Source organism: Patagioenas fasciata, chromosome 8 (assembly GCF_037038585.1).
Source record: "Patagioenas fasciata isolate bPatFas1 chromosome 8, bPatFas1.hap1, whole genome shotgun sequence".
NCBI classification, from domain to species: domain Eukaryota; kingdom Metazoa; phylum Chordata; class Aves; order Columbiformes; family Columbidae; genus Patagioenas; species Patagioenas fasciata.
In genome coordinates, this window is record NC_092527.1 from 8,287,531 (window position 1) to 8,309,771 (window position 22,241).

General features: G+C 53.1%; 2 protein-coding genes across 6 annotated transcripts in view; one reads left to right on the forward strand and one right to left on the reverse strand.

Annotated features, from left to right (window-relative positions):
* The window catches only part of CDH23 (cadherin related 23), a 202,087-nt gene that overhangs the window by 147,004 nt on the left and 32,842 nt on the right, over positions 1 to 22,241 (forward strand). For 4 of the 5 annotated variants that reach the window (XM_071811619.1, XM_071811620.1, XM_071811621.1 and 1 more), the window contains exons 1-2: positions 19,596 to 19,715; positions 21,129 to 21,356. In XM_071811619.1, coding sequence (XP_071667720.1) covers positions 21,243 to 21,356 — 114 coding nt within the window. In that variant the 5' untranslated portion in view covers positions 19,596 to 19,715; positions 21,129 to 21,242. Of the gene's footprint in view, positions 1 to 393; positions 584 to 1,340; positions 1,487 to 2,034; positions 2,255 to 3,043; positions 3,197 to 3,974; positions 4,089 to 5,954; positions 6,104 to 14,406; positions 14,468 to 14,807; positions 14,957 to 15,909; positions 16,046 to 16,248; positions 16,638 to 16,730; positions 16,833 to 17,741; positions 17,745 to 18,780; positions 18,931 to 19,334; positions 19,464 to 19,586; positions 19,716 to 21,128; positions 21,357 to 22,241 lie in introns of those variants that run through there. The other variant, XM_065843253.2, reaches the window with a different exon arrangement.
* C8H10orf105 (chromosome 8 C10orf105 homolog) lies at positions 6,084 to 12,240 on the reverse strand. The gene is made up of 2 exons (XM_071811628.1): positions 12,163 to 12,240; positions 6,084 to 8,960 (listed from the first exon to the last, which is right to left on the reverse strand). The coding sequence occupies exon 2, from the start codon at positions 8,953 to 8,955 to the stop codon at positions 8,539 to 8,541; it is 417 nt and encodes a 138-aa protein (XP_071667729.1). The 5' UTR covers positions 8,956 to 8,960; positions 12,163 to 12,240; the 3' UTR covers positions 6,084 to 8,538.

Below are 22,241 nucleotides of genomic sequence, written 5' to 3' on the forward strand. Positions count from 1 at the left end.
TTTTTTTTTTAATGTAAATGTCCCCTGTAATTAAAAATGTTACAGGGAGAACAATAAACCACGAAGTGTCTGGCATGAAGGAGAACCCCACCAGTGGATCATCTCCATCATTTCCATGTGGCAACACAAGTTCCTCAACACACCTCTTTGATCCGTTTATTTTATTTTTCTGGAGGGTTTTATTTAAAAGGAGAAAAGCCCATTTGATTGCTGCATGCTCGTGTCTGTCTTGCCATGCCATTACCTCCCGGGCTTGTAGACCAATTTTACTGAGATTTAACACCACAGCAGAGGCCTCGAGGGTATAAAATCCCTGCAAATATCATGAAAACGCAGCTGTACGGAGGATGCTCCTGTCGCTCTGCTTTGATTGTGGCTGTTTCTCTGTGCCAGGTGGTGGCCATCGACCCGGACCTGGGGGAGAACGGCACGGTAGTCTACAGCATCCGACCCCCCAACAAGTTCTACAGCCTCAACAGCACCACGGGCAAGATCCGCACTACCGGTGTGCTGCTGGACCGGGAGAACCCCAACGCCCAGGAGGCCCAGCTCATGCGGAGGATCGTGGTGTCCGTCACTGACTGTAAGCCCCATGTTGGTCCCTCTCCTCTGTTTCGAGCATAGGTTCCAAAGATGGTTTTGAGGTTAAAAGAATGAAAGGAGGTTAAAAACCTGCTGCTAAAACAACCTGGGGGCTTGTAGTGTGACGCTGGGAAGAAGCGGCTTGTCAAAGGGCACGGGGAACCTGTTTCTGGTCTCCTCTGCGAGGTCTGCTGGGCAGGCTGGGGCTTCCCTGCAGGACCTGTGAGATACCACACCATCCCCATCTAGGAAGGTCAGCTGAGCAATAGGGAAAAAAGAGCTACTCGAGGGTGAAATACCTTTTTGCTCTGGAAATGTAATCTTAGAGAAACTTTTTTAGGAAAAAAAAAATAGAGAAAGGGGGACACAAACATAATTTTCCATTATCCAGCTGGTTTCTAAGAGCCGACAGCCATGTATAACCTTCACTCTGCCCCTTTCTATTTTTGCATCACCTCTGCACTGTGCTGAGGCCCTCGTCCCATCCGGTGTGCCAGAAGGGATAAAGATAGATTGGCGTTGCTATTGGTTTTTAGCTGCTCGCACGGGTGGTTGTTGATCTGTCCTCCACACCTACTGCCAGGGAGAGCTTTCACTGCCATTAGTGCAACCTGTCTGTAACACAGACAGGTTAATGCCTCGAGGTGCCAGCCCCATCCTGCATGACTGTCTGCATAGAAGTGAGGGCTTGTTTTGGGGAAAAGGGTTGGAAACGGCTGGAGACATTAACCTTGAAACCCTGTCCCTGGTCCCCGCAGGTGGGAGGCCGCCCCTGCGAGCTACCAGCAGCGCCACAGTTTTCGTCAACCTGCTGGACCTGAACGACAATGATCCCACTTTCCAAAACCTGCCTTTCACCGCCGAGATCGCTGAGGGCCTTCCTGCGGGCTCCTCCGTTTTCCAGGTGAGCGTGTCCCATTGCCACCATGCCCCACGCTGGGAGCTGCTGCTGTCACTGCCATCGCTTCTGCAGAACAGGCTACCAACTCATCCCTTTCATCCCCTAGAATCAGAGAGTCATTTTCGTTGGAAGAGACCCTCAAGATCATTGAGTCCAACCATAACCTAACTCTGGCACTAAGCCACATCCCTAAGAAGTTCATCTATATGTCTTTTAAACACCTCCAGCGATGGTGACTCAACCACTTTCCTGAGCAGCCTGTTCCAGTGCTTTACAACCCTTTCTGTAAAGAATTTTTTCCAAATATCTATCCCCTGCATTCCCTCTACCTACTCCATCCTTTAGCAATGCAGCTGGTGGATGCAGAAGAGGTTGGGGCATCCCACCCCATGTGCTCATTCCCAGCATGGAGGATGCTCCAAGGCCCCTTTGTTTCAGCCCAGCATCCCTGGAGGCAAAGAGATGCTCAGGGTTTATATACTGTGGTTTTCATCATCAGGAGATTATCGGGCTCCCCCATGCTCGCCTCTTCCCTCTTCTCGCCCCACCAGGTAGTGGCCATCGACCTGGATGAGGGTCCAAACGGGCAGGTGACATACCGCATGCAGGTGGGGATGCCCCGCATGGATTTCCTCATCAACAGCACCAGCGGGCTCGTCACCTCCACCGCTGTGCTGGACCGGGAGAGAATTGCCGAGTACTACCTGCGGGTGGTGGCCAGCGACGCTGGCGTGCCCTCCAAAAGTTCTACCAGCACCCTGACCGTCAAAGGTGGGTGCACCAAGAACCCTTCAAGCCCTTCTCAGCCCTTCGGTCCCAAAAGGATGAATGACAGCACATAGGGAGGTCAGCCCATCGTGCTGCCATTCCCACAGGCTTCGCATCTCACCTCGTGTCAGCATAGGGCAGAGATGGCGAAAACATGATGTTCCTAGCAGGGTCCCCAAATTCTGTCTTGCTTTTCCTCCATTCCCCCATCCCCAGTGTTTCTTTTCTTTTGTCCTGCCTTTTGCTTCAGTATGTGATTCGCATCAGCTGCCCATCCGGGCAGCCCACGTTAGCACAGGTTCAGAGCTGGACCCTTATTATGTGGCCTCCCTTTAACATAATGCACTTCTGTTTACCTGCTTCACACAAGCCTAGTGCTGAGGATAAGCATAATATGGAAACAAACTGACCATGGATTCTCCTTAGCCCTGGGTTTGCAAAAAGGAATTTCTGGTTGTATAACTCCCAAGCCCTCTGCTACACGCTATTGAAGCCCCAGATTTTCCTCTTGATGGGGATGGAAATGAGTCTATGACTAAAGCTAGTGTTTGCACCAGTTAGGTAGGGTTTCTTTGCTCATGGGTTTGATCTGTATTAGCGGAGGAAAACAAATACAGCCCACAGTCATGGGAACTGGTCCTTACAGGTCCCTGCAGCACACAAATGGCAGGGAGCAAGGGGCAGAGTGTTCCCTGGGACACTCAGAGCAGCAGGCATGTGGATTTGGGAGCCAAGCAGACACCATCCTGGCATCTGCAGTGGGGGGACACTCAACTCTGCTCCCCCTTTCAGTTCTGGATGTGAACGATGAGAGCCCCACCTTCTTCCCAGCCACCTACAACGTGTCACTGCCTGAAAATGTGGCCCGGGATTTCAGAGTGGTCCGGCTCAACTGCACGGATGCTGACGTTGGCCTGAATGCTGAGCTCAGCTACTTCATCACAGGTATGAAATGCTGCATAGGGGAGGTTTGGCTATGGAAAAGGAGCTACCTGTCCCAGAAAAAGCATGAGGATGGGGTGTAATGCTGCTGGGGAGGGCATTTAGGGCTGGAATCCTCTCTGGAGTTCTAGAGCACCTCATAGCGTAACGTGCAGGTGGTTTTTGGCAGGCAGGAGTGGGCAGACAGTGCCCAGCCTGCTCCAGAGCTGCAGCACCTGCAGCGAGAGGTCAGGGAACCCCCTGGCCACGCTTTGTCTTGCAAACTGCACATGCAGCGTTCAGCCCTCAGGAAACAGGGAAAAAATACCAGTGTCACCAGAGTAGTAATTCTCGTAACAGCAGCCCTACATTTCATCTCACGGCCCCTCCGGCCTCCTCCGCAAGAGAAAAGATGCGTGCTGTCCCACAGGTACTGCAGGCCACATGCAAAGCAACCCCGGTTTGCTTCTGAAGTGTTCAAGCAATGTTACAGTGTGCCTATGATTCAGCTTGTCCTCTAAGCACCGCTCCTTGCCTGTGCTGTGAGACAGGCATGGTGTTTGGTGTGATGGAGAGAAGGCACTCTGTCCACTGCTGCTGCAGAGAAGCTTTGCACAGGGCAAGATATGAGCTTGCTGTATGCTTGTTCTTCTCAAAACTGTGTAAAGTACAGCCCTTCGGGAGTGCTTGCGATTTCCACGGCCACACTGACCCCCTGCCCAGGCTACAACATCCCCTGTGGCATGGGCTGTGCTCCCCACATCCAGACAATGGGTAACCTGGTCCTTGTCCTTTGCTGCAGGTGGGAACCAGGATGGCAAATTCAGCGTCGGCTTCAGGGATGGAGTGGTGAGGACAGTTGTGAGTCTGGACAGGGAGACTGTGGCATCGTACACGTTGATCCTGGAGGCCATCGGTAAGGGTTTCTGTCATGGTTTAACACGAGCTAGTAATACAATCACTATAGCCACTCGCTTACCCGCCTCCCCACCCCCTCGAAATAGGGGAGAGAATTGAAAGGGAAGGGAGAAACTTGGATTGAGATAAACACAGTTTAATACAATAACAAAATACTAATACACTACTAGTAAATATATATCTAAAATAGAGATAGGATGTAAAATAAAAGATACTCAATGCGATTTCTCATGAACTCCATCCACACTGAGCAGCCAGTCCCAGGAAGCAGCAGCTGGTCCCAAACAGCGGATCCCGATGAGGGAAGAAGGAAAAGGGGCTGAAAGGCCCGGAGGCCTCTGCAAAACAGCAAAAGGGCAGACTGAATGTCCCAAACAGAACTCCCCTGGCCCTGAGAAAGTGAGCAAAGCAAGCCAAGAAGTGAGAGAGCAACTGACTCCTTAAATATGAAGCATGACACCAATGGTATAGAATACTCTTATTGATCAGTCTGGATGCCAGTCACGCTCTGCCCCATCTCTGCCCCCCTTCCTCGCTGCCTCACACCTGTGGGCAGAGCTCAGAGCATCCATGGCTCTCAGACCAGAGCAATTAAAAACATTAACTCTGTCCCGGGGTATTACCCCTTGTTCTCATACTAAGTCCAAATAATGACTGTGCTAGCTATGAAAAAGGAAGGTCTCTAACTGCATGAAGAAAATCAACTCATTTTCAGTCAAACCAGCATGGTTTTCCACTGTTGCCATGGGACTGTTGCCACCAGCCACCTGGGGTGGCCACGCACACACCAAGTTGCCTCAGAAACCCAGCAGAGCATTTCACAACCCATGTGCGTTAATATGTCCCGATCCCACCATGACTTTTGCAGACAGTAAGTTCACTCCTCGGACCCATCCAGCCCAGGGAATTTCCCTTTCCCGCAGGAAGGGCAAGGCCCTGGTCCTGAGAGGCAGACCTCCACCCAGAAATGCAACACCCCAGCATCGTTCCCCTAATGCCATGCCAGCCCTTGGCTTGGTGGCTGCTGGTTCATCCAGTCCCACCTGGCATTGGCAGGGGGCTTGTGTGCCAAATGCATCTTGACCATCATCCCCAGAGCTTTATAATGATGTGCCTGTTTACAGAAGTCTTGGAATGTCCCTTTGAAAAGGAGAAATAAGTGGCCTGGTCAGACACCTCAAGGGCACAGGGTCTGCAGCAGGGATGCTGCACTGGCTGGGCATGCAGGACCGCATCCCAAGTAGTGAAGGGTCCGTTCTGCCCCCCAGATGGGTATCAGGCTGCCTCTGTTTCCCCGGTCACCAAACCCCATAGGATCCAGCTGGGTGGGTTTAGTGCTCGCTTATATCAGGCATGCTGGAAAGACCAAATCCAGCCTAATGCTCTCCATTGCCTCATCCTTGGTGGCAAAACCAAGAGTCATTCTGCCATGTCCTTGTCTACTGCACATCAACCGGTCCTGGTGCTCTTTGGCTGTGAGCTAACCTGGGTCTACAGAAAGATCCTCAGAGCCCTGCCCATCTTCACATCCCAAATCCCTGAACTCCACTAGTCCCTTCTAGCATACAACGCCCTCTTTGTCTATGGTGTTGCAAACCCTCCTTAATGGCCAGTTGTGTTTCCAGCCTCGCGGGGCAGTGGCTCCATGACAAACCTTGCTGGTGCTTTGGCTTTTCCTTTTTCTTTCAGGATAGGCAGAAAAAAACCTCGTGATTCAGTGTGGGTTTTGGAAGCTGCAGAAAAGATGGAGGATTTGTTTGGAAATGTTGGTCCTGTTGTTTCCAGCAGCTGAAGGCTGAGCACCACCCATGCGAGGAGGAGATGGAGGTGACCCAACCTCCCCTCACCTTTCTCTCCCATACAGACAACGGCCCCACGGGGAACCGACGCACCGGGACTGCCACTGTGTACGTCACCGTCCTGGATGTCAATGACAACAGACCCATCTTCCTCCAGAGCAGCTACGAAGTCAGCATCCCCGAGGACATCCCAGCTGCCAGCAGCATAGTGCAGGCAGGTGACTCTATTCCATCAGGTCTCCTGGGTGGCTGAAGGGGGTCTCCCCATCTCTGGGCCATGGTACTGTGGCTGTGAGGTGCAGGAAGCCCAGAGAGGATATTTTCTCTCTCCATCAGTGGTCTGTTCTCCTGGGCCAGCACAAGATGTGTTCTTGCTTGTGCGCTCCCCTGCTCCTTTGCTAACGCAGGCTGTGAGCACCAGGGAGAAGACAGTAAATCGGAGTGGGGGGGGGGGGAGCGGGAATAAGAAATTGACCCCATTTCTGCAGGGGGTGAGAGGAGAAAACCCAGGCCATGTGTTGGCGAGGGCCCTTTCCCTGGCTGTGTCCCTTCTTTCTCCCTCCTCCCAGAGGAGAAGGGACCGAGAGCAGAGATCTCAACGGGGGGTTGAGAAGAGAGCATGCAAAGAGATTTTCTGAGAGGGAAAAATGGACGAAGAAAAGCATTTGGACTTTTCTTTCATTTTTATTGCTCTTTGAGGAAGCAGTGGGCAGAGCTGAATGGCTTAGTGAGCACTGAATGAATGCGGGCATTCACGCAGCATCCCTTCAAACCCAGGGCTCTGCTGGAGCGGGCACCAAAGGCTCTTTGCAGAGAGCCCTGGGAAGGCTCCTCCTGCCTTGAATACCTCTCGTGGCACGGGGAAAGGGGCAGCTTTTTCCCTGGCTCTTGTAGGCAGGGTGAGTCACTGCCAGAGAAGAAAAGAGCCTTTTGCCTCTTGCAAGAAAGGTTTGATGTGAGTCGTGCTTGAGGTGGCCGGTTCCCAAGTGCAGGTCCTGCAGCTCCTTGTCACCTGTGTCCCAGGGTATGTAATGCTCGCAGCACTGTGCCGGTCTCTGAGCTCCTTGTCACCTGTGTCCCAGGGTATGTAATGCTCATAGCACTGTGCCAGTCTCTGAGCATGTAGATAAGCAGGGGAGCTGTGCTGCAGGAGAGAAGCCCTGCTGTGGGATTCCCCAAATTGACCCCTTTTTTGCAAATTGGAAGACTATGAATGGAGGAAACCTGCGTTTGGCATCAAAGCCCCTCTTCTTAGAGCACACCTCCCAAAAAACGGGAGTGCCTTTGGTGGTCTGTGACAAAGGAAAGGTCCTATCTAGGGGAAGTTTGTTTTCCACAGAGACAAAGCAGAGGGAACTGGAAATGGGCCATCACCTGGGCTTAGCTTAATTTACACCTTTGAAACTGAACTATGTGCTGAATGTCTCCTCCTTCAAATACATCCCCACATCTCTATGGCAACAAGAGAGTTTTGGAAGGCTTCTCCATCTCCTTCTTGCAGACAGTGCCCTCATTACCCCCATCCAGCCCTCCGCATCCTCCGCTCCAGCCCTGGTCAGCAGATTGACCCAGCGTTAAACAGTCAGGACTCAGAGCCATTTTGCTGATCATTTTAACCCAGCTTATTTAGCACCTTCAGAGCCACATGAGCAGTTGAGTTGCTGCAGGTCCAAGAGCCAGGCATCCCTGTGTTAGAGGAGAGCAGGAGTGTCTCGGGCAGAGGTCCTTAATGCAGAGCTGCTCCCTGCGAGGGTAAGAAACCACGCGAAACCCAGAGAGGTGAGGTTTGGTGCTCATCATGGGGCCTCACCAGGCATGGAGACTTCACCCGAAGGGGTGAACTTGCTGACTGAAAGTAGTGTGTGAGCTGCAGACCTGGAAGGGTTAACCCACTTTTTCTTTTTCCCTCAGCTCACCTGCTGGCTGTTGTACCCTTTCCCAGCAGTAGCAGACGGCTCAGCTTTGCATGGTTCCTTTCCAAGCTGGCAGCGGCTGCCAGCCTCCAAAGGCCTCTTGAGTGGATCAACAGGCGTGTTTGCCTGCTCCCACTGCTCGTTTATTGAAGCAGGTTTCCAGCAGACAGCTGTAGCACAAGTCTTTCCGAACATCAACTGCAGCAAAGCACGGCTTGTTGCACGGGAAAGGGAGGAACAGGGGCTGGGCAGCAGGTGAGGGGCACAAGCCTCCCTCCACTTGCTCGGGAGCACATCTCAGGGAGCAATCTTGCCTGAGGATTGCCGTTTGGGGAGCATGTTTGCTCCAGGATAACTCTCTTAGAGGCAGCCAGGTGGCTCTGCTCTCACCCGGGCTGTTGGTTCAGGTGCCTCGCAACTTGCACAATATTTTTCCAAAAAGAAATTAAGCTGCAATATTTTTTTTTGACTGCTCGGTGTTAGCTGCGTGTGGGTGTAGTTCAGATGCCTCCACCTTTCCTGCCAGGAAACAGTAACCTGGAAAGCATTTGGGAACCTGAAATAGCCAAATCTCCTGGCACCTTGCAGAGGCACTGCCTGGAAATGAGCTGCCCAAAGGGGCTGTGCCGGGGTGCCCAGGGCACTGCGGGGGGCTGTTTGAGAAGGGAACTGGGCCTGGGCCAAAAGCTTGGGAAAGGATAGCAGTGCGGAGGGAGTTAGTTCTAGCCGAGCAAGATCACATTTTGGTGGACTCCATGATGTCCCAGCTCTGGCTGGTGGGGCAGCTCCTAGGGCAGGCGAGCTGGGTCTGGGACACCAGCTGACTTCTCCTGAAGGTGTTGATGGAGCATCGCAGGGAGCCCAGACGCTTCCAGAGCGTCAGCTGGGGTTCACTGGCATCTGCTGGGTGATGGGGCATCCACTCACGGGGCCCGGAGAGGGACTGGTCCAGCACCGCTGGCTTGTAGAGGGTGACAAAGATGAGGAAGGTCACCAGGAGGAGGAAGATGCAGACGAGCGTGATGATGATGGGCAGCAGGTCTGTCTTCTCCGGGGATGTGGAAACGGGTGGAAGCAGCTCAGTGGTTGAAATCAGAAGCCCAAGGAGAGGTGGGGTGGGAGAGGTCTCGTTGCCAGCGTCCTCTGTGCTCATCTTCCCTGTGGTGCATAAGATGACACAGTGAAGTGACACAAGTGATTACCACCTAGAAGATGGACATCCACCACCCTCTGTCCAACCTGATGGATTTTTGGCTTGCTTTGATGTTCAAGGTCCCCCCGGCAATGTTTTCTGTGCCACAGGGTGACAGGAATCTGCCTGTTTTGCCAGCAGGCAAAGCACAGAGTTGGGACTGATACCTGCAACATTCTGCCCTGACGTGCAAAACCATCTGGCAAAGAAATCTAGCACAGGTAGTGCCATGTACATGCAGGACCATGGCCCCAGCAATGACACTGGTAGAGGGGACACATACACACTTTGCATGATGCTTTTCTGGGACTGATACATTAACCATACACTAGAGAAGGTCCAAAATCCTTCCTCCAAGCTGCTGGGATTTGGTTCTTTTCTATTCCCTGGAAATGTGGTTTTACTGACTTAACTATCATTTGGGGTTTTTTGTTGTTTGGTTTTGATTTCGTTTTTTTCTCTCCTTTAAAGAAAATGAATGGTCGCTTGAACCTCTGCCTGGATAACTCCCAGTTGAGCTGCAGTATTGCACTAGCGTTACCTTTTGTTTTGCAGGAGCAAAGCCTAATGCCCTCATCCTGCTTGTGCCAAAAATCCACTTGGGTTAGGCGCTTTTCTGACCTGGTTTCAGGTTCAGGCACGTTGTGGATTTCTCAGATCTACAAAGCGATGAATGCCAGCTTCCCAAAGCCTCATCAGTAAGAACTCTTACCGAAGAGCCAATAGTGACTGGCCTCTCCTTTCCCCAGTGGGTCAGATCCCCCCCAGCTCGCATCCCCTGAGCAGTTTGCAGCCATCATTTTGCTCCCAGACACCCTCAGGCTGGGGACAAGGGCTGGGACAATATCACTGTGCCAACCCCCTGCTGCCTTGCCTTGGCTCTTGGTGCTCTGCCTGCTTGGAGGTAAAGCTCCGACTTTTCTGCACAGATGTGCAGGTAGAAGAGTGATGGAGTGCTGTTAGTCTGGTCCGTGACTGGGCAGTCTCCTGACAAGTATGGATTGAGCCTTACATGCTCCCAGAGGGGAGAGATGGCTCTGGCAGGATCGGTGCTGTCCCAATGAGCTGAGGTACGGAGGGAGTAAGGTCACAAGTTTCCACGAGAGCTGGGTGCTGGGTTTGAGGCACTTGGGAGATGTGATTTATTTCTGGAACACTTTGCATCATCTGGGCTTGGGCATACAAAGCTGTGATGCTGGCGACCTCACTGGCACGGTCTGACCCCAGAGGCTCTGGGGAGATGTGGCCCATGGGTCAGACCAGGTCTGCACTCAGAAAGCAGAAAATGCAAAAATAGATGGGTTGGTGTCCGATAACCCCTTAGCTTGGGTGAATCCCTGTGTGTATTGCAAGCAGGCTCAGGGGCCAGTATTCTCACCCCCTCCTTTAGAGTGATGTTTTCCCTTCTCTTCACTCCCAAAAGCATTTCTTTATTGTGCAGCCTCTCCTTGCCTGGCTCAGCCCCTTCCCCTGCAGCTTTGGGAGCAGAACAGCCCCCAGCCACCCCAAGGACCACCCTGCTACGTGGGCGACTCCTCTGCACTGCCAGGGCATGAAAATCAGCTCCTTACGGTGCACACCAAAGGCAACCTGAACTGACATTACCACGGCTGCCTTCGTTCTGGCATTCACTGGCCCCACATGGTTTGGCTTGGTTCCCTTGTATTGTTGGTTAAGAGCGAGTTGGGAGGCTCAGGCAATTTCTTTCTCCGGGTTGTTTTTAGCTCTGTTGGTGGTGGCTGTAGGGTTTTTCATTTAAATCCAGCTGACAGTGGTCCTTAGAAACCTGGCAGGAGGGATCACGTTGATGTTTTCCCAGGCTTTTCCAGCCATGCCCTCTTCTCCTCTTGCTTCCCATCCATCCTCTCCTCACACCACAGCCTGGCAGAGCTGCAGGCTCAGGGAAGGTGCCTGATCTCTGAGCCCTTCCAGAAACAGAGACACCAAGAATTTGGGAAATCTTTGCAGAGCACATTTGAATGGTGACTTTCTTTTTGTGCCAGTAAGTTTTCAATATATTAATACAGACAAAGGGGATTCCACCCCCACCATCTGCCTGAGGCATATCTACGGTGGTTTCAGCAGAATTTCAGCAAAAAGCCACCAAAATTGGGATCTTCTCAGTAGAAATGCCACGCTTTTGTAAGAGCAACACTCCCCATGCCCATGGCATGCATGGGAGTGAGGGCTTCCTCACCACGATGTATGAGCTTGTTACCTTTCCTGCGGCACGGTGATGGACCAGAGCGCTTGGTACTCACCAGCCAAGCTGCTGCCTACATCGCCGTTCACAGCACCACACTTTCCCAGAATCGCTGTCCCACCCAAACCCCACATTGTTCAGTGCAGCTGGGTTAGCAACAGACTTGTCCAGGCTGGGAAACCCCTCCAGAAGGATCATCCCTGGCTGATCAGCTCTGACATGAGCATCCCCATGACTGCTCAGGACCCAACACTGGGCAAAAGGCAACTGAGGATCAGAGGGAAAGCAGGAAAACCACAATAAAGCTAAATCCCCTTGGGGAAGGTGGGGTGGAAGAAGAAATGTCTCTTGTGTATGAGAAGACGACAGGGGGTGTTTTTCTGCCCAGCACTGGGCACTGCTTGCCTGGCCTGGCACAGCTGGCTAGTTTGGCAGGAGTTATTCCGTACTGTCTCCCTCCCTTTTCTCATACTCCTGTAATGAAAGGGCTGTTTTCGGGCATCTCTGTGCCTGTAATACAGCTCGGATGAAAAGCAGCTCTCTTTCCCCTCCATGCCTTGCTTAGCAATGCTTTCCTGGAGCTCCCGAGCTTTTCCCAGTGCACTAAGTCTTTCAGTTTGCTTGCAGGAGGAGGTGATGCTGGAGGGTGCCACACACCCAGCTGAACCACCCGGATAGTTGGATACCAAAATAAAAGGCTGTAATGATGCTGTACCCCGTCACCCTCACTGTTAAGCAGCACTGCACCTGCAGGACTTTTCCCTTCTCCTATCAACACAACAGACAAAGCAACACGACAGGGAAGGGTTAAGATACCTGACTTCAAACCCACCCCAAACTTTGCATCTCCCCACCCCATCTGCAGCCCTTTCCCTGCATGGTTGCAGAGCTCTCCAGCAGGAATGGTGGCACATCCCTGGCTTGTCTCAGCCCTCAGGGTTTGCTCAGGGGTTTGAGGTCCCTACCTCTCCCCAGCCGGCTGAGCTCTGGCTTTGCCTTGCTGCCTCTCCAGCCGTCCTCTGCGAGCTGCCAGCCCCCTTCTCCCTTTGGAGGGTAAAGGAGGGTGGGACAGAGCTGGCAGCCAGGCTGGGGACAGCCTGAGCACACAAAACCCAGGGAGGCACCTGAACCCCCATCCCGAGCTTTGCCAGCGGGGTGGTGCTCCGGGGCTGTGTCTCTGCAGGAAGGCTGAATGCTACAATCACAGGCTGCTTCCATACGCCTGCTCCCCTTTTTCCCAGCAACTCTGTGCCAAGCTGCCTGCTTTTTTCCACCCTTTTATTCCTTCTGCTTCCTCCTCCTCCTTTTCTGACCCCTTTCCAGTAGCTTGGGGTGTTCGGAATGTGCTGGCTCTGCCTGCAGCCCACTTTCTTTAGTAGGGGGATAAAGCAGGCTGGAAGCACGGCGCTCAGCTGCACAAGGTGCTTTGCACCTGCAGCAGGAAGAGCTTTTCTCCCAGCAGTTGCTCTCAAGTTAATTTGTTTTCCCAAGTTTAGGACAGTTTGTCAAAGTGCCACGTCTCCTCTGGGACCCCAGCGGGTCTAACCAGCAGCAGCTGAGCTTTTTCTGTCCATGGCAGCAGTAGGAGCATGCATTGGTTTCGTACAAGCTACTGCATTTTCTTAGACAGGCTGGCCTCACCATGCCAAGGCAGTCGCTTTGCCTGGGCAGCGTTTGCCTGCTGGGTTCATCCATCACCTGGGAGAGGAGACAGCCTAGCTCCTGCCCAGAAATAGCCTTGGGGAGCCCTGGGGTGGAAGAGCTGGTGTGGGTGCAATGGCAGCATTCAGAGGGAGAGCTGGGAAAAGGAGGTGTTGGGTCCATGGTGAAACACAAAGGCATGGGCTTGCGTTCAGCCATAAACAAGATGTGAGCTGGTCTGGGACAGACAAAAACAGTGTGTGTGGCACATGACTGGGAAATCCAGATAGTTTGCAAGCATGGGGTCAGCATTTTCTAAGATTTCTGCTGATGTGGGCTTATTTGGTGGAAGGGAGCAAGAGCAGTCCAAGGCATTTCAAAATTACACTTTGGAAGAGCATCTCTGACTCCTGCAAGCGTTGTGTGGGGCTGAGGGTTAAAGCCAGCCCAGGGCTTTAAAGCTGAGCCTTGTTATTCCCACTGGATGCGTGTCCTTTGCAGCAAGCCCTCCTCTTTGCAGTGCACATCTGGGTGCAAACTTCCCCCTGCCTGGGAAAAGGAAACCACTAGGTAATATTTGTAGGCAGAAGATGCTTTGCTGTTGGAAGCAGGCAGAGAATAAATGGTAAGACATTGCCCTCATTTTCACTCTGGAGATTCGCAAGTAGCCAGCGCTGCAGTCGCAGTCTGGATGCGTTGTGCGACACGGTTTCTACAGAGGGGAGATGCGGCAGCTCAATGCCAGCTGGAGGAGAAGCCCCCGGCCCCACGCTGCCCCTCGCCAGCTCCCATTTCCCAGCTGCCCGGGCCGGCAGGCTACTGGCTGGGTTTGCAGGGAAAGCACTGCAGTGTTGTTCGGTGACACCAGAGGGGACCCGTGGCTTGGGTTTCCCAGGCATATGGTTTATTCAGTACATTCATGGGCCGTGCTGTGCGTCACAGCTGAGGGGTGCTCCCCCATGCTCAGGGTCTTGCAAGGACTCAGGCCACTGTCCAGACCACCAGCATGCACCGGGCTGGTTGTAATAGTGTTTCTTTTGGTATTTTTTGTATATGCTGCTGCTTAGGTGAGCTGGCAATAGCTTGCAGTGAAAGGGTAAATGCAAACAGCTCTCAGAGCCAACAGACCCAGGTGCAGGGTCCAGTGCTAGCCAAGCCGTGGGCCATTCCTTTAACATGGCTTGTGATGCACCCCGACGCCATGGGCTGGGTGCCCAGGAGCAGCTCAGGCCAGCTCTGTGCACAAGGAGGGGCTCCATCCCTGGTGGCATCTCTAGCAGGACAAGCGTTGGCGTGCAGGACTGATGAAGGCATGTCCACCAGCACACTGACCCGCGGGTTTCATGGCACAGTCCTCGGTCCCCAAGTCCACCCTTGGCTAACCTGGCAGACAAGGGCTCCCCACCTGTCCAGCAACAAGGGGAGGGGAATTCCTTTTGCTTTGCAGTAGGTAAGCTGCCCGGCTTAGGTGGAGGAGCAGGATGTCCAGCCTCAGGCAGGGCAGAAGGAATTGCCACAGCCTGGAAACCTCTGCTCTTCACCCTAGCTCCTTTTCTTTTCTCGTGAAGGTGAAAGCCACAGACGCAGATGAAGGCGTTAACGGGAGAGTGTGGTACAGGATCATCAAGGGTAAGTCCAGGTGCCCCTTGGTACATTGGTGCATGTGAGGCGGGGTCTGGCCAGCTGCACACACAACCTCCTCGCACTCTCCATCCTTTTGCACTTTTCAGCCCACGGAAACATCTCCTCCACCCCTGAGCAAAACCTCAGCATTAGGGCTTATTGCCAGAGGGTGGTTTGTCACTGGTGGACACCTAGATAGTGCCAAACCAATAGCCAAACCCTGTTGAGCTGAAGGTGATGGGGGCTTATGTTTTGCTCAATATCTGCCCCAGGGGAGGGCTCGGTGTGTCACCAGGACAGATGCAACAGTGATGGGCAGCATCCATCTCGCTTTCCCCCCCACCAGGAAACGAGCACAACCACTTTCGCATCAATCCCAGCACGGGGCTGGTGATGCGAGGCGTGCGGCACCTGGACAGGGAGCAAAACTCCTCTCACGTCCTGGAGGTGGAGGCCTACAACACAGAGCAGGGACCCATGAGGAGCTCCGTGCGGGTAAGGACCCGGCAACGCTCGAAGGGCGGGCAGCAGGGCTGGGCGCCAAAGGATTTAATTGCAAAATATTCAGGATGCTCCATCAGAGCGCTGTAATTTCCAGCCCATGCAGCAAGTCTGAGAGATCTGGCATGGAAATGCTGACAGACAGTCTTCACGGGCAGCCCGTGGGTGGAGAAAAGCTTGTTGGGTTTTTTTTTTGCTGGTGGTGGGGGGGTTTGATTTTTTCCTGTGACATTTCGGTGCGATGAGGCTGCAAAGTGGTGTGGCAATCACTGTCACAGGGAGTCCCGCTCACCTGGCGAGATGCAGTTCTGCTGCGGGAGGAAGAGCTGAGTCTCAGCCTGTTGGAAACCGGGTCTCCTGGCCAGGCACTGATTTGTAAAAATGCCAGGACCTAGAGGCAGTAATCTTTAGCAGTGATACACCAGCTTCCCACAGTTCCCACAAACCAAGCCCTTTTGTTCCACCTATTTTTAGACGCGTTGAGTTCATGGTGGGCTCTGCCTGAGGGCAACATGCTCGCAGCACCAGCAACAAGCAGAAAACCGGGAGGAGAAAGGATGTTCCCTGGGGAAATGGGAGAAAATGCAGCTTGACCTGCTGAACTTGGAGCAGAAATTTCCCACCGAGCTGTGAGCGTTTCTGCATTGCAGGGCCTCTAAGTGCAGGGTTTGCAACAGAGCATCCCAAATCACAGAAGAATTAATATAGAGACTATAATCTCCCTCTGGCCAGGGAAGGACTGAGTCACTCCAACCGTGGACCTTCTTTATTATGTTAAACCATGTGTGTTCACCCTCCATCAAGTGGTATTGATACTGGAGATATCGTTTCTCTGGTGAAGCAGATGAGTGCTGTGAAGGATGGATTTCCACTCACAAGCGTAAGCAGCCAGTGAGGGTTCACAAACCTGCCTGGGTCAGCTGTGATTTCCCTGGGGACTTTCGCAGGTGATCGTCTATGTGGAAGATGTCAATGACGAGGTGCCGGTGTTCACCCAGCGGCAGTACAACCGCCTGGGGCTGCGGGAGACGGCAGGGATAGGGACTTCAGTAGCAGTCGTCCGGGCCACCGATCGAGACACAGGTAGGAAGGTGGGGGTGAGCTCACAGAGACACCAAGTTTGGAGGGAAAGTGTTGAAATCAGCCATTGCACAGATCCTGGCTTGGCTGGGCTGAAATCCCCATGTGGGATGGGCTCTGCTCCTTGGCTGGGGTCAGCACTGGTGGGACCTGCCTCTTTGGGATGCTTGATCCAACCAGCACCGTGGTTCCTGCTTCTGTCCCAGGGAACGGAGGTCTGGTGAGCTACAAAATCCTGTCAGGTGCCGAAGGGAAGTTTGAGATTGATGAAAGCACGGGTCTCATCACAACAATCGAGTATCTGGACTATGAGACCAAAACCAGCTACCTGATGAACGTCTCTGCCACAGACCAAGCACCCCCCAACAACCAGGGCTTCTGCAGCGTGTATGTCAGCCTGCTGAACGAGCTGGACGAGGCTGTGCAGTTCTCCAACAACAGCTACGAGGCCGTGATCATGGAGAACATCCCCTTGGGCTCTGAGGTGCTCCGAGTCCAGGCGCGCTCCATCGACAACCTCAACCAGATCACCTACAAGTTTGACCCCAACACCAACACCCAGGCACTCTCTCTCTTCAAGATCAATGGGATCACCGTAAGTAGCTACAGCATGGTCCCTCCTGCCTTGGTTGTTCACCATGGACTTAGATGTTGGTGGCCAAACACAACTGTTGTTCTTCCTTGGCAGGGTGTGATCACAGTCAAAGGCCAAGTGGATCGAGAGAAGGGAGATTTCTACACCTTGACGGTGGTGGCTGATGATGGAGGACCCAAGATCGACTCGACGGTGGTGAGTAGCTTCTGCCTACTTCCCCACCACCCTTTGCACAGGATGACCTCAGGTCACCTTCCTCTTCCTCTGGCATGGGACAGCAATGTCCTAATTGTCCTATCTGCTCCAGCCACTGGGGTCTGGAAAGCCTGATTTGGGGGAAACCCTGCACATGCATAAGCACAGCTTTTTAGCTTCTGTGTGTCATAGGGTGGGATTTCTCAGAACAAAAGGAAAAAAAGAATAACACCTGAAACTGTAAAGCTTGCGGGTCACTTACCAAGTTAAAACAGTTCTCAGGGAGGTAAATTTGAAACACTTTGCGATGGTTTGTGTTTAGGAGGGTTATTTTTGGCGGTTTCAGAGGCAGCCGAGCAGGGGGGTGATTTGCATCTCTGTGCCGGGGCACGAGTCACAGCGGGTGTGGGGTAAGGCTGGTCCCCATCCCTCAGGCAGGGGCACCTCAGCTGCACCACCCAGGCTGTGCAGGTTTGGGCCAGCTGGAGAAGCGAAGCCCCGGGTAGGGTTTGAAACCAGAGCCTACCTCTCAGCGATGGGCAACCATCTGTGTTTCAAGCACGCTTGTGTCTTGTCTTGGTTGCATGCGTTGCCCTTAAAAAAGACACTGGGTGGCAAAGGCAGAGAGGCTGCAAGTGCTGCCTGTCCCCACCCAGGGGTGCTGGTGGCTGTGCTGCTCTTGGCTGAGACTCTGCCAGGTCAAGAGGGAAATCCCCAAGCTTATCTAGCAGAAACAAAGGGATGCGCCAACATAGGAGCCTCCAAGTCACCACAGGGGGGGTACCCACAGCCCCCAACACTGCCAGGGGGTAGCCCACTGCCCCTCATGTGTGCCCACACCTTCTCATCCCCCACTAATTCTTGGTTCCTTGTTTTCTCTGTTTCCCTTCCTCTGCTTTCCTCCAACAGAAGGTAAGCGTTGTCTGCCACGCTGGCATCACCGTGGGGCCAGCAGCTGGCCTGAATTCTGCATCGAGCTGTCGGGAAGGACCAGGACAGAGATCTCCAACTCCATCTGTGACACGTTCCGGGATGTGTTGCCAGCCAGCAGAAATCCCAACGCCCTACTCTGGCACTTGGGATAGCAGCTGCCGGATCCATCCCAGCAGCTGAATGGGCTCTCCCCGCTCCTCCCTTTCTGTTTTTAATTCAGCGGCAACAATAACCGAATAACCAACTTGCTCCCCAGCTTCCTCCGGGATGTTTTCGCGTTCAGCCCGGCTGCACCTGGGGACACCCATAAATAGAGCCCCAGGAGCAGAAAGGCTCTTCCTCTCTCGCTTCTGTGGAGCATTGCAGCTCTTTGATTACAAACGTGATGAGAGCATTTCCTCTGACTAATTGTGGCCGAGGTAGCCCGGTCCCTGGTCACCCCCGCGCTGTGGTGGGATGCTTCTCTGAGCATCTTCTGCCTGGTCTCTCACCTGCCCATGTGCCTTTCCCCAAGAGGGAGCTCAGGTCTTATATATACCCAGCTTGCCCTAGTTTAGTTAAATACAGGCAGCTCCAACTTCTTTGTGTTCATTCAGCTTTAAAGCAAAGCCTGCCCAACCTCTGATGTGGTGAGCATGGGTGAAATCACTGTCTGTGAAAAGCTGAGCAGGGGAGGGTCACCCTGCAGCACCACGAGTTGCTCCATGCCCAGAGGATAGAAATCGGAGGATGGTCCACAGAAAAATCCACCGCTCGAGAGCTGTGACACCTTTCTATTCTTTCTCCAGCCTCTCAGCATCCATCCTCCTCCTCTGCAAACAGGGTTGGAGCTTCAGCTCCTGGGCTCACACACCTGCACCCATTCCCACACGGGCTGGACGACACTCTGGCTGTTGGCACCTTGATGGGGTGCAAAGGATTGAGAGTTTACTAGAGCTGACAGCATGGCTGTTGATGCCAGGCAGGGGGACAGCTCCTGCCTGTGCCCTGCCTGAGCCCCATGCCATGCCTGCAGGTCACCATCACGGTCCTGGACGAGAATGACAACAGCCCCCAGTTCGACATCACCTCCGACTCCTCAGTCAGTGTGGCGGAGGACAGCGCGGTTGGCAAGCGGGTGGCCCTGGTCCTGGCCCGTGACCCGGATGCGGGCAGCAATGGGCAGGTAGGGAAGTGGGGGTAGCAGCTGCCCGCCGGCTGTTGCACAAAGACAGAAGTGCCTCCGTCAGCATCTTCTCAGCCCCTTCCCCTCCCCTACACCCCTACAAGAGCAAACGGTGGCTGTTGATGGCAGCAGTTTTGGGGGTGTTTGTGTGGTGGTTGTGGTTGTGTGTGTGATGCCAGCCATTGCTAACACTATAGGAAAGCTGTGGGTGATAACAGGGTTGCCCTGTGGGCATTTGCCTTGGGGCGGCTGCAATAAGCCGGCACACCCCTGGACCTCAACACATTGGACATTTTGAAATGCTCAGAGACTTCCCAAGGCAATGTCAGGTTTGTTACTGTAGGATCTCCTTTCTCTCCCTTCTCTTCACAGTATTCCCTTGCCTGCCCTTTTTTTGTTTCCAGGTGACTTTCTCACTGACGTCAGGGAACATTGGCCGGGTTTTTGAGATCCGTACCACGAACAACACCTACGGAGAGGTGTTTGTGGCACGGCCACTGGACCGGGAGCGACTGGACCACTATACCTTATGGGTAAGCACCAAACCACCCCTCTTACCTCTGTGGGCTGCTTCTAGTTTGAGCATCAAGGATGTTCTTCTGGTACTGTGAGCTTAAAAATAACATATTTTGACAAATGCATCCCCCAACTCACAGATCCAAGCCGCAGATGGCGGCGTACCTCCCCGGAGGAAGGAGCACATCCTGCGGGTGAATATCCTCGATGTCAACGACAACCCCCCCGTCATCGACAGCCCCTTTGGTTACAACGTGAGCGTGAGTGAGGTGAGCACCCAGCACTGCTCCTCTCCTTTCCTCCACCCAAGATGAGGTCTGAGCACAAGGTAGGTGAGGACAATCCACCTTGGATGATTTAAGGGTTGATAGCCCCTTGCAAACCTCATCTTGGGTCATTTTAAGGTTAGTAGGCCTTTGCAAACCACATCTTGGGTCGTTTAAGGGTTGTTGACCCCTTGCAGACCTTACATTGGGTCATTTAAGGGTTGGTGGTCCCTTGCAAACCTCACATTGGGCCATTTAAGGGTTGGTGGCCCCTTGCAAAGCTCACATTGGGCCATTTAAGGGTTGGTGGCCCCTTGCAAGCCCTCGACTGTGATGGCCTCCTATTTTGGAGCTAGGAGAGAGCTCTGCAGGCAACTTAAGCCCATGAGACTGCAGGGACCAGCAGGAAGGAGAAGTGGCTGCACACCCATGGAAATGCCACCAAAGTGACACAAGAGGCGGCGTGAGGCAGAATAGGAATTGCTTTCAGGAAGCAGCTCGGCAAGAGCTGGATAATTAAGCAATAAAACACAATCAAGCATGAGAAAAGACAACTTATTTCCTGACGGTTTAATTCCTGGACCAGGGGGTTCTCAATTTGACGATGAAAAATGAAATATGAGTAATAGCCAGTGACACTTAGCTGCGAGGAAGTGCTGCTCGTGATTAATAGCTTTGCATTAAAGTTATTGCCGTGTTAGGATTTTCTTATCTGTTTAATACATGTTCAGAGCTGGTTGAAGAACAGAATTTCTGTTTTGATTTCCCCCATAATGGGACTATCCAAAAATAATTAGCCGAGCTCTAAGGCCATTACACAGCGTTCACCTTTGCGCACACACTGGTTTACACACTCTTTCAGGCTGTGCCAGCCTAGAAAGGACCTAATGCGCAGATTTCTGTGGCAGGGAATCAAACTGGTCCATTGCAACAAATGGGAGATGCTTTAACACAAGGAAAAAAGGTGCAATTTTGGCGTGCAGCGGCAGCTGGCTTTGGCAACGTAACAGCAAATGTCACCTGTTAGTTTTATTCCATTTCCTTCAAAGAGCCTATGTAGAAAACATTTAATTTCAGAGTTTCAAACAAAAACAAAGATGGGAGCACTCGAACAAAGGGCAGAGCCTTTCGTTGCTAAACCTGCGTCTGATTCTGAGCTACCAGCAGCAGGGCAGGTAGCCTCCAGTCGCTTTTTGTACAAAGATGCATCTATTGATGAAACATGGTTTGCAATAAGCATGGCAAAAACGGCATTCAGGGGCTGGTGAGGGACACCCTGGAAAAACAAAACAAAACAAACAACTCTATATTAGAATGACATTATTAATGTTATTTATTACATAGTTTCTAAGTTATGAGGTGCCTGTGTTCCATGTTGTGTATCTCTGCCGCTCACCCCGCTGTCTTTCCCTGCAGAACGTCGGCGGTGGCACGGCGGTGGCCCAGGTACGTGCCGCGGACCAGGATGTCGGCCTCAACAGCGTCCTCTCCTACTACATCACCCGCGGGAACGAGGACCTGACCTTCCGCATGGACCGCGTCACCGGCGAGATCGCCACCCGGCCCTCCCCGCCCGACCGTGAGCGGCAGAGCTTCTACAGCCTGGTGGTCACCGTCGAGGACGAGGGCAACCCCTCCTTGTCGGTGAGCTGCAGAATTGTGCTTTTCATGGAAAGGATGGGGCTGGGTATAGCTGCAGGAGCAAGCTCAGCACGGAGATGTCAAGTGGGAAAGGGGGCAACAGGCACGGGAAGCGATGTTTTGGTGGCCCAGCCATTTGGGTGATGTCTGTGGGTTCAGATTTGCTGGTATGAATCAGAACCTTCCCCAGTGCCTGGTCCTGTGGGATACCCTCTTCTAGTTGTTCATGCACGACGCTCTCCATCTCACTGCCTCTGCTCTGAAGGGGTTTTAGCAGAAGCGTTGAACTGTTTCTCTCCCATCTGTAAATGCCAAAAATATGGAGAGCATCCCAACAGGCTGCAGGAGCCGTCCTGCCCTAGCGGTCCGAGTCTGAAAGATCTTGAGATGTTGCTCTCACCCATCATAGGGCAGGGGGTGGCTGGAGCAGCAGCTGAACCATGGTTCAGCTCACTGTGGACCCGTGTGTCTGCTCTGGTGCATGCACATGAGATGAGCTCCACTAATTATTGCTACAGCCATTGCAGTCCCCACTGTGTGAGATTTGGGTGGCTCGTTGGTCGCATTGCTGCCATCCAGAATACCCTGCCCGCAATGAGCAAGGTCTGAGCTTGTGTTTGAGGGCTGATACGAGAGCCCATCCATCAGTCTGAGGAGGTGGCTGCCTTGGTTTGGAGCTACCAGCCTAGTCTGTCCTAACACCATGGCTCTGCGGGGGAGTGAGCGAGCGCCTGCATGCACGAAGAGCCCAAACTGTGAGCTGGGGAGATGCGACACCCTGTGCGACACTCTGCCATCCTTCCTTTCCCCCACCTCATCCTGCTATCTCTTACCATCTCTCTGATCTCCCAGCACAGCTCTCGCTGCAAAGCCTTGCTCTACATTTTA